The sequence below is a fragment of the Trypanosoma brucei genome, chromosome 6 (genome assembly GCF_000002445.2).
Source record: "Trypanosoma brucei brucei TREU927 chromosome 6, complete sequence".
Taxonomy (NCBI): Eukaryota; Euglenozoa; class Kinetoplastea; order Trypanosomatida; family Trypanosomatidae; genus Trypanosoma; species Trypanosoma brucei.
The window spans coordinates 308,792-325,253 of NC_007279.1; the positions used below are offsets into that span (position 1 = coordinate 308,792).

Below are 16,462 nucleotides of genomic sequence, written 5' to 3' on the forward strand. Positions count from 1 at the left end.
TTGCACAAGATGCGCACCCCTGGCACTGGAAAGGCGCTAGTGCAGTTACCTGGACTGGGGCTCTCTCTCTCCCCCCCAAACGAAACCAAGTTGTTGAGCAGCATCAGGTGTTGAGACTCACACACTCATTATTGTTCGGATGCTGGCACATGTCCATAATCACAAATAATAAAAAAGTTATCTGTCACCACCTTCAGAGGCCATACCTGCCGACATTTGTTTCCTCATTTTTAAAAAGTTCCCTCGACATAAAAGGAGGATTTAAGCACGGAGGTGTTGTTACAATTGGAGCCGGGGCTAGTTGCACCCGGCTCGAAAGTGATGTGACCGACAAACCTCCGACTACGGCCCTCTTATGCAAACAAAGCACCACGGGCATGGTACAAGTAGTCAAGTGAAGCTCTAACAATAACAATCATAATAGAGTATTACTGTATCTATTTGGTTCTTCGCGAGACTCTCGGCATCACTTGCGAGCACAGAAAAACAAGCGGAAACCCATAGCATTCTCAGCATTTAACATGCTTCCAAGGGCGGATCTTTTGATGTGCATTCATTTAAATAAGAAAAGATCCCAGATCGTGCGTTCATGACACATGGTGACGTTGGCAATAGCCAGCTAAGCCGGAGGACATGGTTCATTTTTGTATTTCGACCCTTTCAACTTAAAAAAGAATTAGCACTCTATGACCGCGGCTAATCACGGCGAAAACACAAATTCATTTCATTTGATTCATTTCTTAGCGCGCTCTTCACCCATGCGCCCCCACCTCTGCGCCACTCCCATTTCGCACTATTCTTAGTGGTGTAAAGGTTGTGGGGGTGGGTCGTTCCCCAGCAACACATCCTGGGCTTACAAACAGGGTTATGGGCTAAAAATGCACTCCAGCGACCGTGTGAACCGAATCAATTGCCCACAGCTCGCCGGAAGTTTGCAGCTTCCGACGGAACTTGCAAACGGAGAAAGCCGTCCGGACGACAACCAGTAAATATGTCACTAGGGGCGGACAAACAAATAAGTAAAGGTTTCTACCACTTTCATTCACTTTCCACCCCTTTCCCCACCGCGTTGCTCAATCTGTCATTATATCAATATCCGGCATCACCTGCACAGCGACGAGATGTGCTCAACACCGTTACACTTGACGGATCGCAGTGACACGGGTGATTGACTCTCGAGCTCGCAGTTGGTGGCATTAGCGGCTGTCCCGCGTTATTGTTCACTAAACGGGGTCACTGATCTCCCTGACGCTCCTATCAATACGCATCAGAGGACAGCGTACATCGGCCTTCTTTTTCTTTGGAAACGGAAAAGGTAAACGAGGAAAGAACGAAGATGATAAAATCTGCGGGTTCGCAAGTGGATTTATGGAGCAGAACCAATTTGCTGACCTTCAATATTGTTCACCTCCTACAGCAAAGCGGAAACGGCATTACATCTCCTGCCTTAGCTATTCAGTGAGAGTTTGTTCCACTACTGGTGAGAGAATGGATCATTCCATTGTTCTCCCTTGTTGTGTATGATGTAGTGCGCTTATTTGTTTTTCGAGACACCCATTCAATTGATACCTTTTTAGGCGAAATAATCGTTTCAATCTTTAGCAACCTTACTTTGATGCTTTCTCTTCCTCCCTCTTGCTATTCTTTTCGTTGCAGTCAAGTGATCACGCGGAAAATGAATCGATTGATGCAGGGCTTTTGTTTCAGTTGCAGCCGGCTTTGCCTAAGCATGGTGGCATGAACAATGGAGCGACAACACCTCTTTCACGTCGTGTGCACTTCGACCGTACATTCTCTGAACTTTCGTTGCATTTCCCCTTCTTTATCAGTGAACAATTCTCACCATACGCTTGACTGGAACATTTTGGAGGTGATAGTGTGATGTTACGCAATACACAGCCGAATCCAAACACTCTATTAGCGTTGGGCTCGTGTTAACGGCTTCCGGTGAACGATCAGTACTATCTGAATATCACCCTCGGGAAGCTGATCGAGAGTGTTGCCATGTGCCACAGCAGTATAATATCCGTATTTCAGGCAGGTTCTTCCCCCTTTCGTTTGTGCAGGTAACGCAAAGAAGTGTTTCAACCCTCTTTCTAGAAGGTGTGTCAGAACATTTCTTTGCGTACTTGTGGTGTCGGGAGAACACGACCCGCCGGAGTTCCTCTGTATGTTTTGGAAGTGATGCCCTCCCCAGAGTGTTTTGTGCTTCCTATTCTCTTCTATACCACCACAACCGTGAAGTTGTCGATGTGCCACGCCAGGCGTAACCGCGGCATAATGTTGCTCTCGCTATTCTTTCCCTCTGTTTTTTCACTTTACCATTTATTCTGCAGAATGAAAAGCAGCGAATCGTTCCGTTGGTACTGCCTTTTTTGTTGCTAATTTTGGTGCGCATTTCTATATACGTCGCGACCCTCCCTCTCCACTACTGTGGGGCCCTTTTTTTTTGTGACAGCAATGAAAGAGACAATGGCTCGGCGAAAATTGTCGTTCTCCTTCGGCTTTTTGGTCGCTCCATTACAGTGCGGAAAACCGTTGAAAATTCGCTTTCAACTGCCATACCTTCCGCACGGCAACTGCATGTTGCTTTGCCTGTTCCAAGGAAATAATCCATCGTTAGTTCCTCATTCCTCAGTGGTATTGAGGTTCTGGTCCTTGGTGAATCGTCCAGCATTTCCATTTCACCTATCTAAACATGCCAGTCAAATTTCCTGAGTCTTATCACCTTTCTTATTCTTTGCGCTTTTCATCACCTATGGCATCTGCTTTCAGCACCCAGATGCTGCACAATCGGAGGAGGACATCCTCGCTAACAAGAGGTATTCAACTTTACGTGGTTTCTCCAATCTGTCAAAATTATCGTAACGCCCCCCCTTTTCATTGCGCTTTTACACCTGGCGTTCCTATAGGAAAAGCTGCCTCTGCATCTGCTCAAAGAAGATGCTTTTTTACTTAGAGGGATAGGGAGGGGGCTAACACTCTCCTGAATGCAACGCCTGCTCCAGTTATGAGCGTGGCTCCTTTTTGTATGGCCTCCTCATTCGCTGCCTTTGGCAAAGCAGACATCGTGTGTGCAGCTTGCGCACGCATGCGACCACGAATATTGCGGTGTGGAGGTGACGGCAAATACTAACGGAAAATCGCGGCACAGCAAATTTCCCCATTGCGTAACACGTCAGCGATGTGACCCGATCTCAGTGATCCCTCTCTCCAACCCTGCTCTATAGGTGAGACGGCCCCAGCCGCAGTAGTCTTCGTGGTTCTTTTGTTGCCCCCTTTGTGAACTTCACTACTTCGAATGACTAAAGCACTAGGCTAATTAGCTTCGGTCACTTCCCCCTACATTTTCGTAATCCGTGTGGAGGTTATGGGCGTCGGCACGCCTGATCCCAAGGCACACAAATCTCTTTTCCTCAGTTAATACGTCCAAATAGTGTTGCGTTAAGCACTGGGTGACACACCCTACTCGTTACTCTTGCATATCGTCGACATTTTCCAGATCCATGTCATTGGGCGTGGTCGTGGGATCCTCTGAAAAGAGCCTACCGCGAAACTCCGAAATGCTACCTCGTCTTCTGTTGAGGGATTACACCCCAACCGTGTATAAGATTGGCATCTGAGCCAACCCTTGCGATGTTCTGCAGGTTACGGATACAGTTTCTAACCACGTGTCGCCAATCTCCACTTGGGGTCTTGAAGTGAACAACAACTGTCGCATCCACTTCGTCGGCTGGAAATATATTTTCCAGCGATCTAGCGCCAAAATCATACGTGCATGCTCTACCGGGCTCAATGTTATCAGATAGCTCAGAAACATCACTACCGCCTCCCCTCCTCCTTGCCCGCCGGCTTATTACACCAAGCGGCTGTGCCATAGCACTCGTTGATGGGCACTTGAAGCCCTGGCCGCTGTGGCTAAGGTGAGGCGTCCCGTTTATTCTTCAGTTTCTCAGTGTCTTTCTTTCCATTAGCTTGCAGGGGCCGCCTGTTACGGTCACTGGCCGCGGTCGCGCCACCTATGTCGCAGCCTTGTTTGTCTCCAAGGTCGGTGTTAAAATGCCCTTCCCTCCGCCGTTTCGCCATGGCGTTGGGCCCAGCGCACCAGTTATTATTTCCAGGGAGGTCCTGTCCCTCTTTCCGCTCGAGATCCTGCAATTTATCTCCATGCTTATGATCCGCCCCCGGTGCCGCCCCTTTAGCAAATTCACTTACAGCTGACTTTCGTTTAGCTCGCGATGAGAGGGCATGACCGTGCGGTTGTTTGCTGGCGGCGATCCGCTATTTGGGGGGTGGGGGCGGATCGGCCTCTCTGTGGGATTCTTGGAGAGTAGCTCTGTGGGTACGCTCGCCTCCACTCCGCTCGTTGTTTCTCCTTTTCGGTAGGCGTTGACTGGTCGCCGGTACCCGCGTGCGCGGCGCGTCTCCGCTCCGGACTCACCCTGGTCAAGCGAATTGACACCGTTTCGAGTGCTGTTGGGGGTTAGGTGCCCAGAGGGCCGTTACCGCCCTTTGGCGGGTGTGGCGGGGTCGCTTCAGCTTCCTTACGGGCTCGGAGCAGTGCCGTTGCCGAGCGGTACGCTTGTACGCATTCTGCGGGGTGGTAAAACCCTTTGTTTTCATTGCATATTGGCCCATGATCACGAGGGTTGATGGTTGTAGCAAAGGGACGGTGCAATTTAAGCGCGCGCGCAGGGGGACCATATATCAAAACATATCTGTGAGTTTAAACGACTTCACAAGTGCTGCTCCTAGTGATTTTTTAAGTACCTGGGGAAGTATTTGGGTCCTCGAGCCGGTAAGTGTGTTGGGTTGCTCCCCCTACTGTGTGGTTCTTGATCCCCTAGTGGTGCGGATAAATGGACGCCTGACTAGAGAGACCGGCCGTAGCGTTGTCGTTCTTTTGACTTTCTTTAGATCTGACAAGATGCCACTTGTTCAGTTGGGTGCGCTGACTGTTTGACTTCTGCCTCACGGCCCCAACAATCCCTGTGACAGTTAGAAAAAAAAACTGAGGAAATCTTATGCGAGACATGATGTCGGGACGATCATTCATTACCGATTACCGACTCAGTAGCATTGCCGTGTCGGTATATCGGACAACTTTACCGAATCAACCCTCTGTACGAAAACTAAAGACCCAATAAATCACCTATCTTGCAAATCCGTGACGTTCGTCGTTTAGATATTTAATACTTCTCGTTACTAAACACGACACTCTTAGGACTGCAGAAGCATAACATTTTACATAAAAGCCAACAGCCCCCCCCAAAAAAAAAAATTAAATTGAAGTCGTTGCCCTAGCAAAAGGCGAAAACAATGCCAAACTCTAAGAAACTTGCAGATATAAATATATTTATGAGATTTTAGGATGAAACGGGACAAACCAAAGGAGGGGGAAACAAATCAAGTTAAATCAGAAGGAAAAAAAAACGAACAAGCTCCACCACTCCGATGGTGAGAATTTATTTCTCTTTCCCAACTTCCATCTCTTTTTTCTTTGCTTTTTTTTCTTTTTTTTTCCTCCAACAAAGACAAGTAATGTGCTTACGGCCTGTTTTTTTCATTTTTCTCTTTTCAATTGTTTTTTTTTCATTTATTGCTATTCTCTCATCCCGGCCGTATATTTCCCCCCTCCATTCGTCGTTATGCGACACCGAACGCATCACCCCTTTTATTCCTTTTCTTTTTTTTTTTAGAGAGTTTTCTTGTTTTTATTATTTTGTTTTGGTTTCGATGTCTGATGTTTTGTGTTCATTTGTTTTGTTCTTCCCATTTGTTGCGTTTCATATATATATATATGTACATGTAACTGCGTGTGTTTGTGTGTTTGTGATTATTACGCCTGCTTTTGTTGATATTAAAGTTTCTAATTTTTTTCTTTTTAATCCACTAACTTTTTCAATAATTCACAGAAGGAAGAAAAACAGAAGCAGAAAATAAAAAGAAAAAAGAAAAGAAAAGAGATGGCGACCTGATAATAGTAATAAAAGTAATGAATGGTGTTAAAAAGAGAATGAATTAAAAAACGGGGCTAAACAGACACGAATATTTCAGCAAGAAAAATGAAGGAAATATATCATTATATGTGTCCAATATTTTCGCACATATGTTTGTGCTTTCTTTTATATTTTTGTGTTTATATCTGCTGTTTTTGTGTGCCTTTGTTGATTGGAAGATCAAAAGGAAAAAAAAGGAGGAAGGGAGGAGAATTGGGGTTGTTTGGGGGGGGGCATCTTCAGGAAAGAATATATATATATTAATATTAATATTAATATGTGTGTGTATTTGTGCGTTGGGGTGTTTGTATTGGAAGAGGCATGCAAAAGCAGCGCAAGTCCTTCCACACTCATTCGTCCAAATTTTCCTTTTTCTTTTTCTTTTCCTTTTAAATTGTTTGTTCCGGTTTATATTTCTTTAAATATATAAAAGTTAGGGGTTTCGTTGTTGTTCTACGCGTTGCCATTTAACGTTGCTACGTTATTTTCTTACATATCAAATCTTCCAGTGGTAATTCTTCCCTTGTATGCCAACAGGAGTGCGTAGACCTGCATTATCTTTTAAAAAATACATATTACCTTCTTACGTGTTAACTTTGTGAAACATAACCTATGCGACATGATCTTTTCGAATGGTGGATATGCAAATGACTCTGCCCCAATGCCATGTGTCATGCTGTCCAGCACTCAGTGTTGGTGGTGACTTTATGAGCACCGCTTTAACTATTGTTTGGCAGTGCATTCCTTGTTTTTATGAAGTCAGGTTGATGCGCAGTGGTTGTCGTTATTTCTTTCCCTCATATATATACGCATGTGCATATTTCAGTATTTAAATACGTATGCTTACCTTGTTTGAGGTTCTATCATATTTGAAAAACATTTTTTTATTTTTGTTTTGTCTACCTCACTTTGATGCTATATTTATCCACTACGGCACAGCAGGTGGCACCTTCCTCACACAGTCCCATGGAGGTTTATTTGCGATTGCCCAGGAAGTGGAACAGGAGGGGGAATATGGGAGTTAGGCGATGCGTCACAATTGCACTTTGCCGCTCTTACGGTGAGTTAACCGAATATTCTTTCGTGTGTGAACCGTAGTATTTCCACCCTCCCAGGGTTGAGGGTTTAATATTTTGATTATGTCGCGATTGGTGACTTTCTATTTCTGTCCAATACGTCGCCGGGCATGATCTGCATATGTATTAAGCGCGCCGATGCCACTTTACTGGTTTCTATTTTCCCTCTTCGATATTCTTCTCGAAGACACAAGATTTCACATACGAATAATACCACACATTCCCGAAAATATGTGCCGGCAGGAAGGTGGCGGCAGAGGATGTGTGTACCCTCATGGAAACTGCAGGCGGAACCTTACCGCAAGGAGCCCTGCAGGGCGTTACAGCATGTACAAGCACTCACCTGTCATTACTGCTATGTCACTGCTACACTTGTTGCCTTTGCTACTCATGTGGATGCCACCTGTGTGCGCGGATGACAGTGCTGTGACGGTAAATGTGCTATCCATGATGTACAATTCGGAATATTACGTTGAGAAAGTGAACGCCATCAATGCCGGCTTTGACGCATCACTGAGTGCCCACGGTTGGAAGACGGGCTCCGGTGCGACAATATCTGTCATCCGTCCCCCATCGTACAACACCACAGCTGAGGACATATTTCAGCTGGGGGCGAAACAAAGTGAAGGGAAGTTATTAGTTGTATTTGGGCCCCTGGGTACTGACCCTGTCGTTTGGGTTCGTGATAAACTAAAGGAAAATGATCTTGTTGCCATCGCTCCTATTGCGTACTCCAGTGAGGTCCGTGGTTGGAACCCTCACCTCTATTCAATAAGTGTCGAACCCAATGCTGAGCTCCTCGCCCTCATTCGATACGCTGTTGTTTATCTGGGTCTGCCGCGTGTAGGTTTGATGTATGCGAAGGGTAATGGGTTTGACAAGGAGTCATATGAGTTTACCATGCGAATAATGGAAATGATGGGCCGCAAGCCATGTGGAGTGTTCGCTGTGGAGAGCAGTGGGGGTCGGGACGTCTTGGAGGGTGAATTGAATACCAAGTGGGGGCAATTTGTTGCTGCACGTCCGCAGGCTGTACTGCTATTTTCATCGCTAGAGGAAGAAACCACCGGGTGGTTTGTCAAGAAGATAGCACAGGACAACCGCACTATGGACATGTACCTGCTCGCCCCTTCCAGTTTTCAACATTTTCTGATCAAAACATGGAGCGATGCGCTGGTGTCACTTAATCGTACGTTCACTCCTGGACAGCTGATCACAACTGGAACAGTGCCACTCGCTAGTGACAATCGGTCCTCGATGGTTCGGCACTTCCAGCGTGACATGGACAATTACCTGGATACAAACAGTGACTGGAAGGGCTTTGCGAAACCTGAACATTACCTTAAGGACGACAAATTAGGGGAGATGATGGTGTTTGGATGGCTTGCGGGAGAAGTTCTGTTTGAGGCCCTAAACAACGCTCCACAACTGACAAACCGTACTTCATTCATGGAATCTCTGTACAAGCAGCGTCGCTACGTGATTGATGACTTTGTGGTTGGTGACTTTGGTGGTGAGTGCGATGAGGGCGCTGCATTACAGGGTGCCATGTGTAATTGCAATCAAGGTGGCAGCATGGCGCATATGAGAGTTGTTGATGACAGCCTCAGTTTGAAGCCTATGAAAAAAGGCTCTGTGACGTGGAGTGTATCGGAGTGCTCAAGTGCTAATGTGCAGGTGAGCGCACCGTTAATCGGACTGTATGTAGTCCTTACGGATGATAAAGTTGCACAACGTGCGAGCATGAGGTGGTCGTTGGGCGCTCGGAGCCTCGAGGAAGCGGATGATGTTGATAAGAGAATATTTTTCCATTCCTTAAAGGTTAATTTAAAAAATTTAACGCAATCACTTGAACAAGTAAGGGACACGAAGGCTGTAGCTGCAGTTCTTGGTGTTGTTACCGCTGATATTCTGAGCGTGCCGAATATGACTTTCATTGGCCCTATTCCATTGTTCCCCCGGTTGAACAAGTTCTGGAGAAACGTGATCCATCTGCAACCGCTACTTGCGCAGCAGCTATATGTGCTTGCTGTATACCTCTCCAACACCTCTTCCTTGGGAGTGAAGGCGCTTGTTCGCGGGAGTGAAGCATCTGAGGTTGTAGACACGCTTGATAAGTCATTGGTTACGTTTGGTGTGTCGCTTGATTCCAGTAAGACACTTGGTGATGGTGACCCGATATCGTCATATCTCTCGGGTAATGGAGATGTGTTTTGTATTGGACTCACTCCCCCTGACGTTGCTGCGGTTGCGCGGCACCTTCAGACCCACCTCAGGGCACGTGTATTCGTTCCATTCAATGACATTTTGTTGTTTTACCAGGAGTTTGTGGCTGCATTTAATGCGAGTAAAGAGTCTATTGCCAGCTCAGAGCGGCTCCTATTCGCGACGAGTTTCCCACACTGGGCAAAGAAGAACACGAAATCAGATATGGTTGCGAGATTTCATCGCCATGTAAATGAATCGCATTGGGATCCACTAACGTTCCTGGGCTTTGCTACCACTCGGCTGCTTCAGGTTGTTATCTCCAATATGAAGAAAGTGAATGCAGAGCTGCTGGCAGACCGCATTTACACGGAGTCCAACATCAGAGTGGATGACGTGCGATTTGGACCCTTCAGTGATGCGGAATGTGTTTCTGGTACGAGTGTTTCGGCAAATGAGTGTGCCTCAAACTTTGGAGCCACAAACATTTCTGTATGGTCGATGGCGCGTGTGCTGAATTCAAGCTTGCCCAGGACACAGGTTGGGATGACACCGTCTATGGACTATGTTATTCCGCAAGAGGGTCAACTCACACAGTCACAGATAGCTGGAATAATTTCTGGGTGTGTATCCGCCTTGTTATTATTTATTGCCCTTGGTGTGTTCCTACACATCTCCCTGCGGAACGCTCGTAACAACAACCGTGCACCCAAGGAGCCAACGGACCCCGTGACACTAATATTTACTGACATTGAGAGCAGCACTGCGTTGTGGGCTGCACACCCTGATCTGATGCCCGATGCCGTCGCCGCGCATCATCGTATGGTCCGTTCACTGATTGGGAGGTATAAGTGCTACGAAGTTAAAACTGTTGGGGATTCGTTCATGATAGCGAGTAAGAGTCCTTTCGCTGCCGTCCAACTCGCACAGGAATTACAGCTGTGTTTCTTGCATCATGACTGGGGAACAAATGCAGTTGATGATTCTTACCGTGAGTTTGAGGAGCAGCGTGCGGAGGGAGAATGTGAGTACACACCACCAACCGCGCATATGGATCCTGAAGTGTACAGTCGTTTGTGGAATGGCCTGCGTGTACGTGTTGGAATCCACACCGGGTTGTGCGACATCCGACACGATGAAGTGACGAAGGGATATGACTACTATGGGCGGACTCCAAACATGGCAGCAAGGACGGAGAGTGTAGCAAATGGTGGTCAGGTGCTGATGACGCATGCGGCGTACATGTCGCTGTCAGCTGAGGATCGTAAGCAAATTGATGTCACTGCACTTGGTGCTGTCGCACTTCGCGGTGTGAGTGATCCGGTTAAGATGTACCAGCTGAATACCGTGCCTAGTCGTAACTTTGCTGCATTGCGGCTGGACCGCGAATACTTTTTTGATGAGGGCGAGGATGGCACGACAACCTCCACAAGCGACCACAGTTCTTCACGTGCGGAGCTGAGTGAATCAGCTCAGATAATTGCAACTGCACTACAGTCGCTGTTAAGCACGTTCAAGACAGCGCATCGTGAGAAGTTGTTGCTGCCGTATTGTGAGCGTTGGCGTGTGCCTCTTCCCCGTAAAGCTGCATCCGAGTGGGATGACGCCTACTGTGAGGAAGTGGTGCGTCGCATTGCAGTTAAGGTTGGGCGTGTCGCTGACCATGGCGCTCATAGTGGAAGTGAGTCTTCAAGTACGCAAGGCAGTTCATCAATTATTATCGTCCCCTTTTACGACATGCACCTTCAGGAATACTAACCTTGTCATTGATGATATTCGTAGAGTAGCAGTAACATACCGGATTTCTGTTGGGTCGCCATTATTACGATGAAGCCGTTGCCCATCGGCCGATGGCTCGCAATGTAAATGAATGTTATATGCATTAATAGTGCCAGCGTTTAGTGACGTTCATGCTTATTTCAACAATATGTTTATTTTTTTTTAACTCTTGTTTTTATTTTCTTACATATCAAATCTTCCAGTGGTAATTCTTCCCTTGTATGCCAACAGGAGTGCGTAGACCTGCATTATCTTTTAAAAAATACATATTACCTTCTTACGTGTTAACTTTGTGAAACATAACCTATGCGACATGATCTTTTCGAATGGTGGATATGCAAATGACTCTGCCCCAATGCCATGTGTCATGCTGTCCAGCACTCAGTGTTGGTGGTGACTTTATGAGCACCGCTTTAACTATTGTTTGGCAGTGCATTCCTTGTTTTTATGAAGTCAGGTTGATGCGCAGTGGTTGCCGTTATTTCTTTCCTTTGTAAATATACATAAATATATGCATATTTCAGTATTTAAATACGTATGCTTACCTTGTTTGAGGTTCTATCATATTTGAAAAACATTTTTTTTATTTTTGTTTTGTCTACCTCACTTTAATGCTATATTTATCCACTACGGCACAGCAGGTGGCACCTTCCTCACACAGTCCCATGGAGGTTTATTTGCGATTGCCCAGGAAGTGGAACAGGAGGGGGAATATGGGAGTTAGGCGATGCGTCACAATTGCACTTTGCCGCTCTTACGGTGAGTTAACCGAATATTCTTTCGTGTGTGAACCGTAGTATTTCCACCCTCCCAGGGTTGAGGGTTTAATATTTTGATTATGTCGCGATTGGTGACTTTCTATTTCTGTCCAATACGTCGCCGGGCATGATCTGCATATGTATTAAGCGCGCCGATGCCACTTTACTGGTTTCTATTTTCCCTCTTTGATGTTCTTCTCGAAGACACAAGATTTCACATACGAATAATACCACACATTCCCGAAAATATGTGCCGGCAGGAAGGTGGCGGCAGAGGATGTGTGTACCCTCATGGAAACTGCAGGCGGAACCTTACCGCAAGGAGCCCTGCAAGGCGTTACAGCATGTACAAGCACTCACCTGTCATTACTGCTATGTCACTGCTACACTTGTTGCCTTTGCTACTCATGTGGATGCCACCTGTGTGCGCGGATGACAGTGCTGTGACGGTAAATGTGCTATCCATGATGTACAATTCGGAATATTACGTTGAGAAAGTGAACGCCATCAATGCCGGCTTTGACGCATCACTGAGTGCCCACGGTTGGAAGACGGGCTCCGGTGCGACAATATCTGTCATCCGTCCCCCATCGTACAACACCACAGCTGAGGACATATTTCAGCTGGGGGCGAAACAAAGTGAAGGGAAGTTATTAGTTGTATTTGGGCCCCTGGGTACTGACCCTGTCGTTTGGGTTCGTGATAAACTAAAGGAAAATGATCTTGTTGCCATCGCTCCTATTGCGTACTCCGGTGAGGTCCGTGGTTGGAACCCTCACCTCTATTCAATAAGTGTCGAACCCGATGCTGAGCTCCTCGCCCTCATTCGATACGCTGTTGTTTATCTGGGTCTGCCGCGTGTAGGTTTGATGTATGCGAAGGGTAATGGGTTTGACAAGGAGTCATATGAGTTTACCATGCGAATAATGGAAATGATGGGCCGCAAGCCATGTGGAGTGTTCGCTGTGGAGAGCAGTGGGGGTCGGGACGTCTTGGAGGGTGAATTGAATACCAAGTGGGGGCAATTTGTTGCTGCACGTCCGCAGGCTGTACTGCTATTTTCGTCAATCGCGGATGATACCACCGGGTGGTTTGTCAAGAAGATAGCACAGGACAACCGCACTGTGGACATGTACCTGCTCGCCCCTTCCAGTTTTCAACATTTTCTGATCAAAACATGGAGCGATGCGCTGGTGTCACTTAATCGTACGTTCACTCCTGGACAGCTGATCACAACTGGAACAGTGCCACTCGCTAGTGACAATCGGTCCTCGATGGTTCGGCACTTCCAGCGTGACATGGACAATTACCTGGATACAAACAGTGACTGGAAGGGCTTTGCGAAACCTGAACATTACCTTAAGGACGACAAATTAGGGGAGATGATGGTGTTTGGATGGCTTGCGGGAGAAGTTCTGTTTGAGGCCCTAAACAACGCTCCACAACTGACAAACCGTACTTCATTCATGGAATCTCTGTACAAGCAGCGTCGCTACGTGATTGATGACTTTGTGGTTGGTGACTTTGGTGGTGAGTGCGATGAGGGCGCTGCATTACAGGGTGCCATGTGTAATTGCAATCAAGGTGGCAGCATGGCGCATATGAGAGTTGTTGTCAACAGCCTCAGTTTGAAGCCTATGAACAGCGCCTCTGTGACGTGGAGTGTATCGGAGTGCTCAAGTGCTAATGTGCAGGTGAGCGCACCGTTAATCGGACTGTATGTAGTCCTTACGGATGATAAAGTTGCACAACGTGCGAGCATGAGGTGGTCGTTGGGCGCTCGGAGCCTCGAGGAAGCGGATGATGTTGATAAGAGAATATTTTTTTACCCACTATACGCAGAGTCAGGAAATGCAGCGAAGACTTTTGAAAAAATTCGTGACACGAAGGCTGTAGCTGCAGTTCTTGGTGTTGTTACCGCTGATATTCTGAGCGTGCCGAATATGACTTTCATTGGCCCTATTCCATTGTCCCCCCGGTTGAACAAGTTCTGGAGAAACGTGATCCATCTGCAACCGCTACTTGCGCAGCAGCTATATGTGCTTGCTGTATACCTCTCCAACACCTCTTCCTTGGGAGTGAAGGCGCTGGTTCGGTGGAGTGAAGCATCTGAGGTTGTAGACACGCTTGATAAGTCATTGGTTACGTTTGGTGTGTCGCTTGATTCCAGTAAGACACTTGGTGATGGTGACCCGATATCGTCATATCTCTCGGGTAATGGAGATGTGTTTTGTATTGGACTCACTCCCCCTGACGTTGCTGCGGTTGCGCGGCACCTTCAGACCCACCTCAGGGCCCGTGTATTCGTTGGGTTCGGTGACATTTTGTTGTTTTACCAGGAGTTTGTGGCTGCATTTAATGCGAGTAAAGAGTCTATTGCCAGCTCAGAGCGGCTCCTATTCGCGACGAGTTTCCCACACTGGGCAAAGAAGAACACGAAATCAGATATGGTTGCGAGATTTCATCGCCATGTAAATGAATCGCATTGGGATCCACTAACGTTCCTGGGCTTTGCTACCACTCGGCTGCTTCAGGTTGTTATCTCCAATATGAGGAAGGTGAATGCAGAGCTGCTGGCAGACCGCATTTACACGGAGTCCAACATCAGAGTGGATGACGTGCGATTTGGACCCTTCAGTGATGCGGAATGTGTTTCTGGTACGAGTGTTTCGGCAAATGAGTGTGCCTCAAACTTTGGAGCCACAAACATTTCTGTATGGTCGATGGCGCGTGTGCTGAATTCAAGCTTGCCCAGGACACAGGTTGGGATGACACCGTCTATGGACTATGTTATTCCGCAAGAGGGTCAACTCACACAGTCACAGATAGCTGGAATAATTTCTGGGTGTGTATCCGCCTTGTTATTATTTATTGCCCTTGGTGTGTTCCTACACATCTCCCTGCGGAACGCTCGTAACAACAACCGTGCAGCCAAGGAACCAACGGACCCCGTGACACTAATATTTACTGACATTGAGAGCAGCACTGCGTTGTGGGCTGCACACCCTGATCTGATGCCCGATGCCGTCGCCGCGCATCATCGTATGGTCCGTTCACTGATTGGGAGGTATAAGTGCTACGAAGTTAAAACTGTTGGGGATTCGTTCATGATAGCGAGTAAGAGTCCTTTCGCTGCCGTCCAACTCGCACAGGAACTACAGCTGTGTTTCTTGCATCATGACTGGGGAACAAATGCACTTGATGATTCTTACCGTGAGTTTGAGGAGCAGCGTGCGGAGGGAGAATGTGAGTACACACCACCAACCGCGCATATGGATCCTGAAGTGTACAGTCGTTTGTGGAATGGCCTGCGTGTACGTGTTGGAATCCACACCGGGTTGTGCGACATCCGACACGATGAAGTGACGAAGGGATATGACTACTATGGGCGGACTCCAAACATGGCAGCAAGGACGGAGAGTGTAGCAAATGGTGGTCAGGTGCTGATGACGCATGCGGCGTACCTGTCACTGTCAGCTGAGGAGCGTGAGCAAATTGATGTCACTGCACTTGGTGCTGTCGCACTTCGCGGTGTGAGTGATCCGGTTAAGATGTACCAGCTGAATACCGTGCCTAGTCGTAACTTTGCTGCATTGCGGCTGGACCGCGAATACTTTTTTGATGAGGGCGAGGATGGCACGACAACCTCCACAAGCGACCACAGTTCTTCACGTGCGGAGCTGAGTGAATCAGCTCAGATAATTGCAACTGCACTACAGTCGCTGTTAAGCACGTTCAAGACAGCGCATCGTGAGAAGTTGTTGCTGCCGTATTGTGAGCGTTGGCGTGTGCCTCTTCCCCGTAAAGCTGCATCCGAGTGGGATGACGCCTACTGTGAGGAAGTGGTGCGTCGCATTGCGGTTAAGGTTGGGCGCGTCGCTGACCATGGCGCTCATAGTGGAAGTGAGTCGTCAAGTACGCAAGGCAGTTCATCAATTATTATCGTCCCCTTTTACGACATGCACCTTCAGGAATACTAACCTTGTCATTGATGATATTCGTAGAGTAGCAGTAACACACCGGATTTCTGTTGGGTCGCCATTATTACGATGAAGCCGTTGCCCATCGGCCGATGGCTCGCAATGTAAATGAATGTTATATGCATTAATAGTGCCAGCGTTTAGTGACGTTCATGCTTATTTCAACAATATGTTTATTTTTTTTTAACTCTTGTTTTTATTTTCTTACATATCAAATCTTCCAGTGGTAATTCTTCCCTTGTATGCCAACAGGAGTGCGTAGACCTGCATTATCTTTTAAAAAATACATATTACCTTCTTACGTGTTAACTTTGTGAAACATAACCTATGCGACATGATCTTTTCGAATGGTGGATATGCAAATGACTCTGCCCCAATGCCATGTGTCATGCTGTCCAGCACTCAGTGTTGGTGGTGACTTTATGAGCACCGCTTTAACTATTGTTTGGCAGTGCATTCCTTGTTTTTATGAAGTCAGGTTGATGCGCAGTGGTTGTCGTTATTTCTTTCCCTCATATATATACGCATGTGCATATTTCAGTATTTAAATACGTATGCTTACCTTGTTTGAGGTTCTATCATATTTGAAAAACATTTTTTTATTTTTGTTTTGTCTACCTCACTTTAATGCTATATTTATCCACTACGGCACAGCAGGTGGCACC

At 46.9% G+C, this 16,462-nt stretch overlaps 2 protein-coding genes across 2 annotated transcripts, besides 5 other annotated features; both read left to right on the plus strand.

Annotated features, from left to right (window-relative positions):
- Positions 1-16,462: part of a sequence feature (sequence corresponds to BAC RPCI93-3D8) that runs on past both edges of the window.
- Positions 5,489-5,522: a sequence feature (T-rich).
- Positions 5,704-5,770: a sequence feature (T-rich).
- Positions 5,914-5,967: a sequence feature (A-rich).
- Positions 6,248-6,278: a sequence feature (AT_rich).
- Positions 7,307-11,038, plus strand: Tb927.6.760 (receptor-type adenylate cyclase GRESAG 4, putative; the record flags this gene model as incomplete). Its single annotated transcript, XM_840106.1, has 1 exon — positions 7,307-11,038. The coding sequence occupies one exon, from the start codon at positions 7,307-7,309 to the stop codon at positions 11,036-11,038; it is 3,732 nt and encodes a 1,243-aa protein (XP_845199.1).
- Positions 12,066-15,797, plus strand: Tb927.6.770 (receptor-type adenylate cyclase GRESAG 4, putative; the record flags this gene model as incomplete). Its single annotated transcript, XM_840107.1, has 1 exon — positions 12,066-15,797. The coding sequence occupies one exon, from the start codon at positions 12,066-12,068 to the stop codon at positions 15,795-15,797; it is 3,732 nt and encodes a 1,243-aa protein (XP_845200.1).